The sequence below is a fragment of the Grus americana genome (assembly GCF_028858705.1).
Source record: "Grus americana isolate bGruAme1 chromosome 34 unlocalized genomic scaffold, bGruAme1.mat SUPER_34_unloc_3, whole genome shotgun sequence".
Classification (NCBI taxonomy): Eukaryota; Metazoa; Chordata; class Aves; order Gruiformes; family Gruidae; genus Grus; species Grus americana.
The window spans coordinates 27,750-41,394 of record NW_026561322.1 but is presented as its reverse complement, the minus strand read 5'-3'; the positions used below and the strand labels follow the sequence as shown (position 1 = coordinate 41,394).

Here is a 13,645-nt window from a genome sequence, read left to right as displayed (position 1 = left end):
GGGACAGGGGAGAGGGATTTGGGGATTTGGGGACTGGGGACAGGGATTTGGGGATGGGGATGTGGGGACAAGTGACAGGGATTTGGGGACAGGAACAGGGATTTGGGGAGCGGGATTTGGGGACTGGGGATGGGGATAGGGATTTGGGGACGGGGGACAGGGATTTGGGGACAGGGAGTTGGGGACGAGGGATTTGGGGACCAGGGATCTGGGGACAGGGGAGAGGGATTTGGGGACAAGGGATTTAGGGACAGGGATTTGGGGACAGGGGAGAGGGATTTGGGGATTTGGGGACAGGGGAGAGGGATTTGGGGACAGGGATTTGGGGACAAGGCCACTCACTGCCGGACATGAGGAAGACGCCGTTGGGATCGACGGCCAGGCAGGTGACGGCATCCAGGTGGGCCACCATGGAGTGTACGACTTTACCTGGCGGTGGGAAACGAAGGTGACAGCGGTGACAGGGACGCGTCCCCAACTCCCCTCCCCCCCCCTCGTTAGGGCTAACGAAGCTCCCCGCGCCAACCTGTCCGGTTATCGAGGAAGCGGATGCCGCGGTCGTCGCTGGCGGTGATGGTGAGGGGCTGCGAGGGGTGGCTCACCACCTGGTTGACCTGGCTGCCACCTGCGCGGGGACACCGGGATCAGGTCCCGTGTGCGTCCCCCCCCACCCCACACACGGTGACGAAGGGGACGCGGGGGACACGGGGGGACGCCCGTCACGTTTCGCTCACCGCCGCCCGGTCGGGCCTCGAGCGTCAAGACGGGTCGAGAAGCCTCTACGTCGTAAAGAACCGCGGCGCCCGTCCGGAAAGCCGCCACGGCGTGACCCGGTTGGGTGGCCGAGAAGGTGACGGAGGTGGGGACGCCGTGTTCTACGGGGTGGGGGGAACAGGGAGGGTGACAGGGGGGTGGCAGGGACGTCCCCGAGGTCGAGGAGACGTCCCCCCGCCCGGCTCACCGCTCTGAGCGTCGTAGGTGCTGAGGCAGGCGCCGTCCTCGCGCCGGGGGTCCCAGATGCGGACGGTGCCGTCGGCGGAGCAGGAGGCCAGCCGGTCGCCGGCGGGGTTGAAGGCCAGACCCCAGACGGCGTCACCGTGGCCGTCCAGGACGCCGCTGAGCACCCCGGGGTCTGGGGACATCGGGGAAAGGTCACCGCGGGTGGCACGGGGTTGGAGGGGGGGGGGGAACGGGGACGGACACACGCGCAACGGAGCGGCCGCGGTGGGGGGACGGGCGACACCGCAGCCGGGGAGGGGACGCCGCGGTGGGACGCCGGGGATGAGGGGGTGCGGATGTGGCCCGTGTCGTCCCCGTCCCCGTCCCGTGTCCCCCCCCAGCACCGGGACCCACCGTAACCGTCGTAGGGATCCATGTCGAGGTCGGGCAGGCGCCAGCGGCGGATGCGGGCGTCCACGCCGGCGCTGCAGCACAGGGCGCTGTCGCGACCCATGGCGACGGCCAGCACCGGGCCCCTGCGGGGACGGGGATGAGGTGACAGGGATAGCGGGGCGTCCCCGAGAGCCACCCGTGTGCGCGCGCGCGCGTGTGTGTGTGTCACCTCCCCGGGACCGGCCCACGCGTCCCCGTTGCCCACCTGTGCCCACGGAAAGCGTACACCGGCTCCACGTCCAGCGCCGCGTTCCTGCAAAAGGAAACAGCGTGATGACCGCGCCGGAGGCGGGGGGGGACGACGACGACGTCCCTGTCACCTCCTTGTCACCTCCCCTAGCACCCACTTTTTGGGAGCGACGGGTTTCTGGAGGTTCCAGAGTTTGAGGGTGCCGTCCTCGGAGGCGGTGAGCAGGGCGGCCTCGGAGGGGTGGAAGGCGAGACCCCGCACGGCGTCGTAGTGGCTGCGCAGGGTGAATTTGGGGCTCCACGTCTTCTTCAGGGCGTCCCGGCCCTCGGGGACCTGCGGGGACGCGGGGACACACGGGACAGTGGCAGGGGACGGTGGTGGCACCCAACGGGCACGTGGTGGGGTGGGGGAATGGGGATAAGGGGGACCAAAGCAGGGGACGCGTCGATGATGGGGATCAGGGTGGGTGTTCGTTGGGTCGGGGACACCACGGGGACGGCAGAGCCCAGGGGACGCTCGTGGCCATATTTGGGGACACCGTGGGGACATGGGGGGTGACTCACGTCGCAGCTGAGCTCGTTGTCGTTGGTGACGGTCAGGTCGGCCAGGTCCCCCAGGCTGACGGCGCCGCCGCCGATGCTGTCCATGATGAAGACGTCGGAGGAGATGCCCAGAGATCCTGGGGTGGGGGGGGGGAGCGGCTGGAGGTGGCCCCGGGGGACGAGGACACCCCCAGGTGACACGGGGGGACACACATCCCCCCTCCCCGAGGTGACACGGGGATCCCCCCCCAGGTTGTACCTTCGTGAGGCCGCGGCGGCCCCGCGCCGACGGGTTTCGGCGGGAGCCCGTCCACGTCCCGCAGGTCGGCCAGCATCCCCCGCAACCGGCCCCGGCGACTCTCTGCGGGGACACGGGGTGGCAGGGGGGGGGACATCAGGAGGTCCGGTCTCAAAGTGGGGGGGTCGGGGGGATCCCCCAAATTCACCTCTGGTCCCCAAAACCCCACTCACCGAGCTCCACGCTCTCCCCGGCACGTCGGCCGGCCCCGTTCTCCCCGGAACCCAGGAAGTCGAACTCGTTGAGGGCGTCCTCCGAGTCTTCGTCGTCATCCTCATCCTCCACCTCGGGCAGGAGGGGTTTGGGGGTGACCTGAGGAGGGAGGGGGGACATGGGGGGGGGGTGTCCCGGCCTGTTTTGGGGGGGACCCCCAAATCCACAAAGAGGGAAGACGACGGAAACGGAGGGAGGGGGGTGGGCAGGGGGGCTGCTCCCGGCAGCCTCTGGGTTTGCGGGACCCACTTGGGGTTTGGGGTCACCTCAGGTTTGGGGGGGTCACCTCAGGTTTGGGGGGGGTCACCTCAGGTTTGGGGGATCCCCCGCCCCCCCCCCCGCCCCAGATTTCGGGGGAGCCGCTTGCCTTGACTCGCTGCTTCTTGTGCTGGGGCTGGACGGAGGGAGGAAGGCTCTCGGCGTCCTCGTCCTCGTCGCTGTCCTCGTCCTCGCCGCCGGGCGGGAAGGGAACCGGCTCCAGGCCCCCCCCGCCGCCCCCCCGCTCCTCCGACTCCTTCCCGGCGTTCCTGAGGAGTTAAGGGTTGGGGGGGGGGCGCTCAGTGAACCCCAAAAATCACACCACCCCCCCCCCCCCCATAAGCGCTCACCTCTGGATCTGCTCCTCGATCCGTCGCACCAGCAGAGACTCCGCGGCCGGGGGGCTGCCGGGGGTCGGGGGGACCGGGGGGCCGCGGCCCAACAACGAGCGGACGCGACGCGACCGCATGTCCAGGATGGTGTCGCTGTACCCCACCTCCTCCAGGTACCTAAAAATGGGGGTGTGGGGGTGAAACGGGGTGCTCGGAGCACCCCAAAAAAACCAATCACCCCCCCCCCCCCCAAGCTGCCCACTCACTGCCGCAGCAGCTGCCGTCCCTCCTTCCAGGCCAGCGGGCCACCCTCCAGCGATGGCACCTCGGCGGGGCCGTTGGACACTGCGGGGACACGGTGTTGGGGGGGGGGGGGGTGTCAAGCACCCCAAAATATTCCCCCCCCCCACCATGTGTCCCCCTCCCCGCTTCCCGGGGACACTCACCCGGCTCCGTCCCCTCCGGTTTCTTCTCCCCCGGCGTCAGCTCGGTGCCGAATTTCAGTTTGTGGTACTTGGACCTGGGGGGGGGGGACACACACGTGGGTGACGGTGGCCCTAAAATAAGGGGGGGGGGGCGGTGACCCCCAAAAGGAGCAGGGGGAGCGTTGAGTTTTGGGGTGTCACCCACCTTTCCTGCTTGAGGGCGTATTCCAACATCTTGATGCGTCGCACCAGGTCCGTCTTGAGGTTCTCCTGCCCCTTGCGCTCGCCCTGCAGAAAGGCCACCTGCGCCTGCGAGGACGGGGGGGGGGGACACACACACGTGGTGACAGGGGACACCCCCCCAAAAAACCCCCCGCACCCCCCCCATGGATGCCGGGGTGGGGGACACACAGGGGGACACACATTGTCTTTGGGGGTGGGGGGGTGGAGGGTGAGTGATGGTGGGGACGAGCGGCTGCAGTCACCGGGACGGGAGGGACACTGGTGGCCCCGGGAGGGACACTGGTGGCCCTGAGAGGGACACTGGTGGCCCCAGAGCTCCGTGACAGCCCTGGGAGGACACTGGTGGCCCCAGAGCTTGGTAACAGCCCTTGGAGGACACTGGTGGCCCTGGGAGTGATACTGGTGGCCCCAGAGGTCAATGCCAGCCCCAAGAGGGACGCTGGTGGCCCTGGGAGGACACTGGTGGCCCCAGAGCTTGGTGACAGCCCTGGGAGGGACACCGGTGGCCCTGAGAGGGACACTGGTGGCCCCAGAGCTCCGTGACAGCCCTTGGAGGACACTGGTGGCCCTGAGAGGGACACTGGTGGCCCCAGAGCTCCGTGCCAGCCCTGGGAGGACACTGGTGGCCCCAGAGGTCAATGCCAGCCCCAAGAGGGACACTGGTGGCCCCAGAGCTCCGTGCCAGCCCTGGGAGGATGCTGGTGGCCCCGAGAGGGACACTGGTGGCCCCAGAGGTCAATGCCAGCCCCAAGAGGGACACTGGTGGCCCTGGGAGGACACTGGTGGCCCCAGAGGTCAATGTCAGCCCCAAGAGGGACACTGGTGGCCCTGGGAGGACACTGGTGGCCCCAAGAGGGACACTGGTGGCCCCAAGAGCTCCGTGTCAGCCCTGGGAGGACACTGGTGGCCCTGGGAGGACACTGGTGGCCCCAGAGGTCAATGCCAGCCCCAAGAGGGACACTGGTGGCCCTGGGAGGACACTGGTGGCCCCAGAGGTCAATGCCAGCCCCAAGAGGGACACTGGTGGCCCTGGGAGGACACTGGTGGCCCCAAGAGGGACACGGGTGGCCCCAGAGCTCCGTGCCAGCCCTGGGAGGACACTGGTGGCCCTGGGAGGACACTGGTGGCCCCGGGAGCAGTGCCACTAGCCAGGGGCTCAGTGACTGGGGGGGGGTCCCCAGAAGCGTGGGGGGGTGGACACACAGCCGGTGCTGGGAGATGGGGTGACCCTGTTGTCACTGTGGGGGTCCCCGATACTGGGGCGCAGGAGGGTCCCCGGTATGGGGGTCCTTGATCCTGGGGTGCAGGGGGGCCATGACATTGGGGTACGGGGGGGCCCCAATCCAGAGGGTCCCCAATGCCCAAGCAGGGGGTCTCCAGTACCAGGGGGGGACCCCAATACCATGGCACGGGGAGCAATACTGGGGTGTGGGGGGGGTCCCTAATACCGGGGCTGGGAGGGGGGGCCCCAATACTGGGGGATCCCCAATAACTGAGGCTGAGGCATCCTGGACCAGGGGGGTCCCTCACTCCAGGGCTGGGGGGGGTCCCCAATACCAGGGCCGGGGGGGTCCCCTCACACCAGGGCTGGGGGTCCCCAATACCGGGGCTGGGGGGTCCCCAATACCGGGGCTGGGGGGTCCCTCACTCCGGGGCTGGGGTGGGGGGTGTCCCTCACTCCCGAGGCTGGGGGGGTCCCCAATACCGGGGCCGGGGGTGTCCCTCACTCTCGGGGCCGGGGGGTCCCCAATACCGGGGCTGAGGGGTCCCTCACTCCTGGGGCCGGGGGGTCCCCAATACCGGGGCTGAGGGGTCCCCAATACCGGGGCCGGGGGGGTCCCTCACTCCCGAGGCTGGGGGGGTCCCCAATACCGGGGCTGGGGGGGTCCCCTCACACCAGGGCTGGGGGTCCCTCACTCCCGGGGCTGGGGCTCCCCAATACCGGGGCTGGGGGGGTCCCCAATACCGGGGCCGGGGGGTCCCTCACTCCAGTACTGGGGGGTCCCTCACACCCGGGGCCGGGGGGTCCCCTCACTCCCGGGGCCGGGGGGTTCCCCGGTGCCAGCCCCCCCCCCCCCCCGCCCCGGTGCCCGCCCCCCGCTCCCGCCGCCCGGCGGCCATTTCCTCCCAAGATGGCGGCGGCGGCGGCAGCGGCGGCCCCGGTAACCCCGGCGGGGCTGGAGGGTGGGGGCACACGCACACACACACCCCACACACACACCCCGGGACTGGGGAGGGGGAGCCCCGGGCGAGGCGCCGGTACCTGGAGCTCGGCCCGTTCCGCCTCCCAACGCCCCTTCTCGGCCTCGAAACGCGCCCATTCGTGTTGGATGAAGTGTAGGATACCGGGCAGGCTCAACCCGCCGCGGCCCGTCGGTTCAGGACCGGGACTGGATCCAGGAGCGGGACCGGGAGCGGGAGGAGCCCCGGCGGGGGGCGGCTGGGTCCGCGTCGCCGCCGCCGCCCGCTCCGCCGCCATCACGGCTGCCACAAAGGGAGCCGCGGGGCCGCCGCCGCCGCCGCTTCCTGCCAGAAAGGGAGCCGGAAGTGGGGGGGCGGGGCCTGCCCGCCGTTACCGCGGCAACAGCGCCCGCGGGCGGTACGGGGGGGACACGGGGGGGCATGGGAGGTATGGGGGGCTATAGGGGGTATGGGGGCTATAGGGGGTATAGGGGGGTATGGGGGGTATAGGGGGTATGGGGGCTATAGGGGGGTATGGGGGGCTATAGGGGGTATGGGGGCTATAGGGGGTATAGGGGGGTATGGGGGCTATAGGGGGGTATGGGGGGCTATAGGGGGTATGGGGGGTATGGAGGGTATAGGGGGTATAGGGGGGTATGGGGGCTATAGGGGGGTATGGGGGCTATAGGGGGTATAGGGGGTATGGGGGGTATAGGGGGTATAGGGGGGTATGGGGGCTATAGGGGGGTATGGGGGGCTATAGGGGGTATAGGGGGTATGGAGGGTATAGGGGGTATAGGGGGTATGGGGGCTATAGGGGGTATGGGGGCTATAGGGGGTATAGGGGGTATAGGGGGGTATGGGGGCTATAGGGGGTATGGGGGCTATAGGGGGTATAGGGGGTATAGGGGGGTATGGGGGCTATAGGGGGTATGGGGGCTATAGGGGGGTATAGGGGGTATGGGGGCTATAGGGGGGTATGGGGAGTATAGGGGGTATAGGGGGGTATGGGGGCTATAGGGGGCTATAGGGGGTATGGGGGGCCATAGGGGGTATGGGGGCTATAGGGGGGTATGGGGGGTATGGGGGGTATAGGGGGGTATGGGGGCTATAGGGGCTATAGGGGTATAGAGGATGAGGGTATAGGGACTACAGGAGCTATGGGGGCTATAGGGGCTATGGGGGCTATAGGGGACGGGGGTATAGGGGCTATAGGGTATGGAGGGGACACGGGGCTGCAGGGGACGGGGGCTATAGGGGATATAGGGGACAGGGGTATAGGGGATGGGGGTGTAGGGGCTATTGGGGTATAGGGGCTATAGGGAACGGGGGGGACACGGGGAACACAGGGCTGCAGGGGATGGGGGAGTATAGGGGACAGGGGGTATAGGGGCTATAGGGGATAGGGGTATAGGGAACAGGGCACATAGGGGATGGGGGGTATAGGGGCTATAGGGGACAGAGGGTATAGGGGCTATAGGGGACAGGGGGTATAGGGGCTATAGGGGATAGGGGTATAGGAAACAGGGCACATAGGGGATGGGGGGTATAGGGGCTATAGGGGTATAGGAAACAGGGCACATAGGGGACGGGGGGTATAGGGGACCAGGGAGGCACAGGGGCTATAGGAGATGGGGGGCTATAGGGGCTGGGGAGGACGTGGGGCTATAGGGGAAGGGGGGGGCTATAGGGGATGGGGCGTATTGGGGACGGAGGGGCACAGGGGCTATAGAATGGGGGCTATAGATGAGGGGTGACAGGAGGCTATAGGGTATGGGGGGCTATAGGGTACAGGGGACACAGGGAGCTGTTGGGGCTATAGGAGAGGGGGGGCTGTAGGGCAAGGGCACGTATGGGGGCTATAGGGGTGTATAATGGATGGGGGTGCAGTGGGGCTTAGGAGGGTTGCAGGGGGGGTATGGGGACATATGGGGTGCGTATGGGATGCGTATGCATGGTGTTGGGGGATGTATGGGAACATATAGATGGGGTGTGGAGGACTATAGGGTTGTATAGGGGATGGGGCACACGGGGGTGCCTAGGACGTATATACGGTTGCAGGTGGCGCCTGGGGGTATATGGGGACGTATAGGCGATGCATATGGGAACGCACGGAGGGCCGCGTAGGGTGTCCATAGGGGTGCAGAGAGGCGCACGGAGACGTATAGGGTGCACAGGGGAACGTAAAGCAGCGCATAGGGGGTCGTATAGGGGCACACGAGGAGGTATAGGAGCACGTGGGGGCGTCTATAGGGGCGCACAGGGCGGGTGGAGGCGCCTATAGGAGTGAACGGGCAGGCGCAGGAACGTATAGGGCCGTATAGACAGGTGTATAGGGGTACGTAGGGGTATATAGGCACGTACGCAATTCTGCGCGGGTACGTGGGGGTATACAAGCGCGTGAACGTATAGGTGCGCCCGCCCGCCTCTATAGGTGTATATCTTATAGATGGGGGGGGGCGTAGCGCCCGTATAGCGTCGCTATAGCAACCGGGTATGGGGTTGCCGCGGCAACACATCCCCCATCGCTCTGGGCTCAGTTTGGGGGGGGGGCGGTCCTGGGGCCCTGCTGGGGGGGGGTTCGTTAATGGGTCTCCCCATTAACGAACCCCCTCGTTAATCAGTACCTTTGTTAATGAGCCGCCTCGTTAACGAATGCCCTCGTTAACACTTAACGACTCTTCCCCCCCCCCCCACCAGCAGCAGCGCCGCCACCGAGCCCGCCCCGCTCGTGACACGCGTGGCAGCACCGCTAGGACCCGGCCGCCGACAGGACTCATTCATTAATTAATTAGCGAGGGCAGCTAATTAAGAGGAAGCCCCCACCACCACCACCATGCGGGTGACCCCGTGCCAAGCCGCCCTGGCCGGGGCCATCGGCCTCAACCTCCTCCTCCTCTACTGCGCCTGGCGGGGGCCGGGGGGGTCGGCGCCATCCTGTCGTCCCCCCCGCGGCGTCCCCGGCGTCACCGTCCTCCTCCGGGACTTCGAGGATTTCGAGAACGACTTAGCGGGGACGGCACGATCTTTCGCTTCTTTACCCGTCCCGGTTCTGGTCGTCGCCGAAACGGCGCCGTATCCGCCGGTACCGTTACCGGAAGGGGTCGGGTTGTTACCACTACGTCCCGCGATCGACCGACCACCGCCGTTGGCGCATCCCGAACTCCACGTCCGTACCCGCCACGTGGCTTTGGTCCCCGACGGCACCCGAGCCGTCCCCGGATTGCTGGAACGGATGCGGGACGCGTTGGAAGAAGGCGCCGGCGACACCCGGTTGGTGGCGGCGCCGGTCGGAACGACGCCGTTACGGTGCCTTGAGCTGCGCTTGGAACCGCGGGCGTGGACGGCGCGGTACGGTCCCGGAACGCCGGGAGTTTGCCGGGCGGTGGAGGGGACGGCGGTGCTGCTGCTACGCACCCGCGATCTTTTCGCGCTCCCCTTCCCCCTGGCGCGGCCGGCGCCCACCGCGCTCTTCGTTCAGGCGGCGTTTCGGGGTTGGGGGCTACGGTTGATGCCGGCGGCGTTCCCGGCGGCTCGCCGACCCCCCGTTTCCCCCCACGGCCGTTGGAAAGCCGAAAACCTGGCGGAAAACCGACGGCGCCGGTTGATGCGCGACCTCGGCATCAAACGGGAGGTGTTGGCGGACGGGCGGGAGCGGTGGTACGGCTGCGGCAAAGAGACGGCGCGGTGTTTCGGCACCGTGCACGCCCGTACCCCCCAGTATCTCCTCGCCGGGCGATGGACCCCCCCGTGCTGCCTACGGGCGCTACGGGAAACCGCCCGGCACGTAACCGCGACGCTGGAGAGCGCCGGGGTACGGTACTGGTTAGAGGGGGGGTCGTTACTGGGAGCCGCCCGCCTCGGCGACATAATCCCTTGGGATTACGACGTGGATTTGGGAATTTACCGGGAAGATTTGGGTAAATGCCGGTGGCTGGCGGCGGCGGCGGCGGGAGAACCGGTCGAAGATACCGAGGGTTTCCTCTGGGAGAAAGCGACGGAGGGAGATTTTTACCGCGTCCACTACAGTCGGAGCAACCGGTTGCACGTGGACCTGTGGCCGTTTTACCCGCGCGGGGGGGTGATGACCAAGGACACGTGGGTGGGGCACCCCCAGGACGTGGAGTTCCCCGAAAGTTTTCTCCGTCCCCGGGTACCGATGCCGTTTGCCGGTTTTACCGCCATGGCGCCCAACAACGCCCGCGCTTTCCTCGAGTTAAAGTTCGGGCCGGGAGCCATCGAGAACCCCGAGTACCCCAATCCTGAGGTCAAGCGTCTGGGGCGGGATTGAGGGGGGGGGGTCCCGTGGGGTGCCCCCCCTTCCCCGTGACAATAAACCCTCCTGTGACACCCACCGGGGCTCCTTTGCGCCAAAACTGTGACACCCACGGGGGTCCCTCTGCCACCTGGGGTACCCCCAGGGTCCCCAATCCATCCTGGGGATCCCCCTGACATCTTGGGGGGGATCCCCCCCCCGGCCACCCCCAGGGTCCCCACTTAACCCCAAGGGTCCCCCATCCCTCCTGGGGGGGGTCCCTCTGCCACCCTACTTGTCCCCGACCACCCTGGGGGTCCCCAGGAGTCCCCCGTTAACCCCAGAGGTCCTCCACCCATTCTGGGGGTCCCCAGGAGTCCCCCACCCATCCTGGGGGGGGTCCCCCTGGGCCACCCCAGCCACCCTCAGGGTCCCCATTTAACCCCAGGGGTCTCTCACCCACCCTGGGGTCCCCAAGAGTCGTGTGTCCCCCCCCTTAACCCCAGGGGTCCCCCATCCCTCCTGGGGGGGGTCCCTCTGCCACCCTACCTGTCCCCAGCCACCCTGGGGTACCTCACTAGTCCCTGGCCACCCCCAAAATCCCCCAGGTCACCCCTGGGGTCCCCCAGTCACCCCCCTCGACAGGGATAGAGCAGCGGGAAGGGACAAGAAGTGGAGGACAGCGACCCCCTGCCCCACGCTGGGGTCCACCCCCCCACCCCCGGCGAAGCAAAGAAGGGGGGGGTGCACCCCTCGTGCCCCCCCCAACCCCCCCAGTTTTGTGCCAAAACGGAGGCAGGTCTTCCCCCACCGCACCCCGAGGAGCGCGGGGGCTCCGGCACGTCACAGCCACGTTTATTCACAACACGACGACGGGGACATTTTGGGGTGGGGAGGGACAACGCACAACATCAAAGAGCCCCGTCCTGTGTCCCCCCCTCATCCTCCCCCCCCCGCCCAGGGGGGGATCCGAAGAGGAGGAAGAGGAGGAGGAAGAAGAGGAGGAGGAAGGCTGGGAGGAGGGAGGGAAATTTGGTCCCGGTTCACTCCAGCGACTGCAGCATCAAGAGCTGCTTAAGCACCTTGGTCTGGCTCGTCTCCCGGATCTCCCCGGCCAGGAACATCTCGTCCACCACCGTGTAGACCTGCGGCCGGGCCCCAACGACGTGAGGGAACCCCCATATTAGGGTGGGTGGGTGGGGGGGATTCCCCAAAAAATCCCCCTTTCCTTTCCCCAGCCTGCCCTGAACCCCCTTTTTTCCTCACCTTGTAGAAATTGAAGACCAAGTCGAGCTCGCAAACGTTGTGGAAATATTCGTTGAGGACCTGCGGGAGGGAGGAACGCGGCCGCGAGATAAGGAGGGCGGTCGTTAGCGCGGCTTCGTTAATTAAAAAGCCAAGGAACGGGGTCTGGCGGGGGGGGAGGGGACGGACGGGACACAAACGAACGATCGCCTCACCTCCACGAAGTTGTGGATGGCTTCGAGGTAAGCCAGGTTGTTGTCGGTGACGTCCACGCAGATGCAGAAATAAAGCCCCGCGTAGCGCCGGTAGATGATCTTAAAATTGCGGAACTGGAAAAAAAGAGGGAGGAGGGGGGAAACACACTTAAAAAAAAAGGGAACTGGGAGGACTGGGAGGACTGGGAGGAGCGGGATGCAGCTGAGCACAACCGCACGCTCCATCCCCGCCGGGGAAACCCGCAACGTTCGGATTCCGGGCTGATCCCGGAGCTCCTGGATAGGGAAAAGAAAAAAAAAAAGGGGGGGGGGACGGGACGGGGGGAGAGCAGGGAATTTGGGGTGAAATTGGAGCGTTTTGGGGTCGTTACCTCCACGAAATTGGTGTGTTTGGCGTCGCGGACGGTGACGACGGCGTGAACCTCCTCGATCAGCTTCTGTTTCTCGTCATCGTCGAACTGCATGTACCACTTGGCCAGGCGGGTTTTCCCGGCCCGGTTCTGGATCAGGATGAAGCGGATCTGTCCCGAGGAGGGGGGGGGAACACAAAACGGGGTGCCATGGCGGGGGCAGAGGCCTTTTTTTGGGGGGTATTTGTGCCCCCCACAAGTGTCACCCCCCCCCAAGCTGCTCTGCTTCCTCCCAAAGCCCCCCCACCCCAGGGTCACACTATCGGGGTGTCGTGTGTGTCCCCCCCCGAGCTGCCCCATCCCATAGGGCACCCCAATAACCCCTCCCTATAGGGATACTATAACGGGGTGCCCTATGGGAGCCCCCCCCAAGCTGCCCTGCCCTATAGGGACACTACAAGGGGGCACACTATGGCCCCCCCCCCCCCCAAGCCACCCCACCCCAGGGCACCCCCAAAACCCCCTGGCAGGATACCCCAACATCCCTCCCCCCCCAGACACCACCGGGGGGAGCCCCCCAAGGCCTTTCCCCCCTCAGACACCATCAAGGGGAGCCCCCCAAAGCCTTTCCCCCCTCAGACACCACCGGGGGGAGCCCCCCAAAGCCTTTCCCCCCCAAACACCACCGGAGGGAGCCCCCCAAAGCCTTTCCCCCCTCAGACACCACCGGGGGGAGCCCCCCAAGCCTCTCTCCCCGCCAGGCCCCGGCCCGGGCCCCCCCCCGCTCCTCACCATGGCGGTCCCGGCCCGTGCCCCCCCCGCGCCGCGGCGCTGCTGGGGTCGGCCCGCCCCCTTCCGGCCGCAGGGCACGCCGGGACTCGTAGTTCCCGAGCCTATCTCTGGACTACGCTTCCCAGCGGGCCTTGCCCGCGCGCGGGGCATGCCGGGATATATCCCCCCTCGCCGCTTCCGCCTCGCTCAGTGCCGTCCGCTGCCCGCAGGGGGCGGCTTTGCCTGGCGGTAATCGAGGCCAGGCCTTGTAGGCCGCGGGGACGATTCCCGGGCTCTGTGGTTACCGAAGAGGGGGCTACGCCTGTGGAGCCCCGGTCGTACCGGGGCAGGGACCCGGTGGCACCGGGAGAGTGAAGGGGAGGGTGGTAGTGGGTGTGTGTGTGGGGGGGGGGGGGGTGGTGTATGGCAGAAACCACCAGCGGCCATAGGGCGGCGTAGCGCGCATGCGCGTCCCCGACCCTTCCCCTCCTAGCGCGCTCCCGCGTCGCTTCGCCCTCCTCCCCGCCCACCGCGCATGCGCCGCCCGCCCCGCGCGCGCGCGCGCCCCCCCCCCGCGCGCGCGCCGCTGCCCCCCCTCCCCCCCCCCGCGCCCCCGTCCGCGCGGGAGGAGGCGGAGGCGGAGGGAGGGGGAGGAGGAGGAGGAGGAGGAGGAGGAGGAGGGAGGAAGGCAGGCAGGCGCCGCCATTACAGGCCGAGCCCGCCCCGGCGGCCCCG

The 13,645-nt window shown here is 67.6% G+C and overlaps 3 protein-coding genes across 9 annotated transcripts; 1 reads left to right on the top strand and 2 right to left on the bottom strand.

Annotated features, from left to right (window-relative positions):
* Positions 1-183: 183 nt before the first annotated feature.
* On the bottom strand, positions 184-6,379 carry STRN4 (striatin 4). Its single transcript, XM_054811475.1, has 16 exons — positions 6,157-6,379; positions 3,856-3,959; positions 3,672-3,745; positions 3,492-3,570; positions 3,244-3,402; positions 3,003-3,162; positions 2,596-2,734; positions 2,384-2,485; positions 2,146-2,261; positions 1,740-1,915; positions 1,598-1,645; positions 1,354-1,475; positions 962-1,132; positions 735-875; positions 527-625; positions 184-429 (listed from the first exon to the last, which is right to left on the bottom strand). The coding sequence occupies exons 1-16, from the start codon at positions 6,370-6,372 to the stop codon at positions 245-247; spliced, it is 2,091 nt and encodes a 696-aa protein (XP_054667450.1). The 5' UTR covers positions 6,373-6,379; the 3' UTR covers positions 184-244.
* On the top strand, positions 6,002-10,428 carry FKRP (fukutin related protein). 7 transcript variants are annotated; one of them, XM_054811481.1, is made up of 2 exons: positions 6,002-6,055; positions 8,778-10,428. In XM_054811481.1, exon 2 carries the CDS (start codon positions 8,911-8,913, stop codon positions 10,363-10,365), a length of 1,455 nt encoding a protein of 484 aa, XP_054667456.1. In that variant the 5' UTR covers positions 6,002-6,055; positions 8,778-8,910; the 3' UTR covers positions 10,366-10,428. The 7 variants fall into 7 exon arrangements, with proteins under 7 accessions (XP_054667456.1, XP_054667452.1, XP_054667458.1 ...); XM_054811477.1 differs by having other exon boundaries at positions 6,018-6,055; positions 8,775-10,428; XM_054811483.1 differs by having other exon boundaries at positions 6,028-6,055; positions 8,781-10,428.
* A 697-nt stretch (positions 10,429-11,125) lies between these two features.
* On the bottom strand, positions 11,126-13,096 carry AP2S1 (adaptor related protein complex 2 subunit sigma 1). Its single transcript, XM_054811485.1, has 5 exons — positions 12,932-13,096; positions 12,161-12,310; positions 11,790-11,903; positions 11,596-11,655; positions 11,126-11,474 (listed from the first exon to the last, which is right to left on the bottom strand). Exons 1-5 carry the CDS (start codon positions 13,079-13,081, stop codon positions 11,373-11,375), a joined length of 576 nt encoding a protein of 191 aa, XP_054667460.1. The 5' UTR covers positions 13,082-13,096; the 3' UTR covers positions 11,126-11,372.
* Positions 13,097-13,645: the final 549 nt, after the last annotated feature.

What these genes read in the sequence shown, in the direction of transcription:
- FKRP (XM_054811481.1), top strand. Translation starts at nt 8,911, where the DNA reads ATGCGGGTGACCCCGTGCCAAGCCGCCCTGGCCGGGGCCATCGGCCTC.
- AP2S1 (XM_054811485.1), bottom strand. Translation starts at nt 13,081, where the DNA reads ATGCCCCGCGCGCGGGCAAGGCCCGCTGGGAAGCGTAGTCCAGAGATA. An exon ending in AACACACCAATTTCGTGGAG is followed by an intron (nt 11,904 to 12,160) that starts GTAACGACCCCA and finishes CTTTTTTTCCAG; the next exon opens with TTCCGCAATTTTAAGATCAT. An exon ending in TGGTCTTCAATTTCTACAAG is followed by an intron (nt 11,475 to 11,595) that starts GTGAGGAAAAAA and finishes GCCCGGCCGCAG; the next exon opens with GTCTACACGGTGGTGGACGA.
- STRN4 (XM_054811475.1), bottom strand. Translation starts at nt 6,372, where the DNA reads ATGGCGGCGGAGCGGGCGGCGGCGGCGACGCGGACCCAGCCGCCCCCC. An exon ending in GGACGGCAGCTGCTGCGGCA is followed by an intron (nt 3,403 to 3,491) that starts GTGAGTGGGCAG and finishes CCCCATTTTTAG; the next exon opens with GTACCTGGAGGAGGTGGGGT. An exon ending in GGATCCCTACGACGGTTACG is followed by an intron (nt 1,133 to 1,353) that starts GTGGGTCCCGGT and finishes CGATGTCCCCAG; the next exon opens with ACCCCGGGGTGCTCAGCGGC.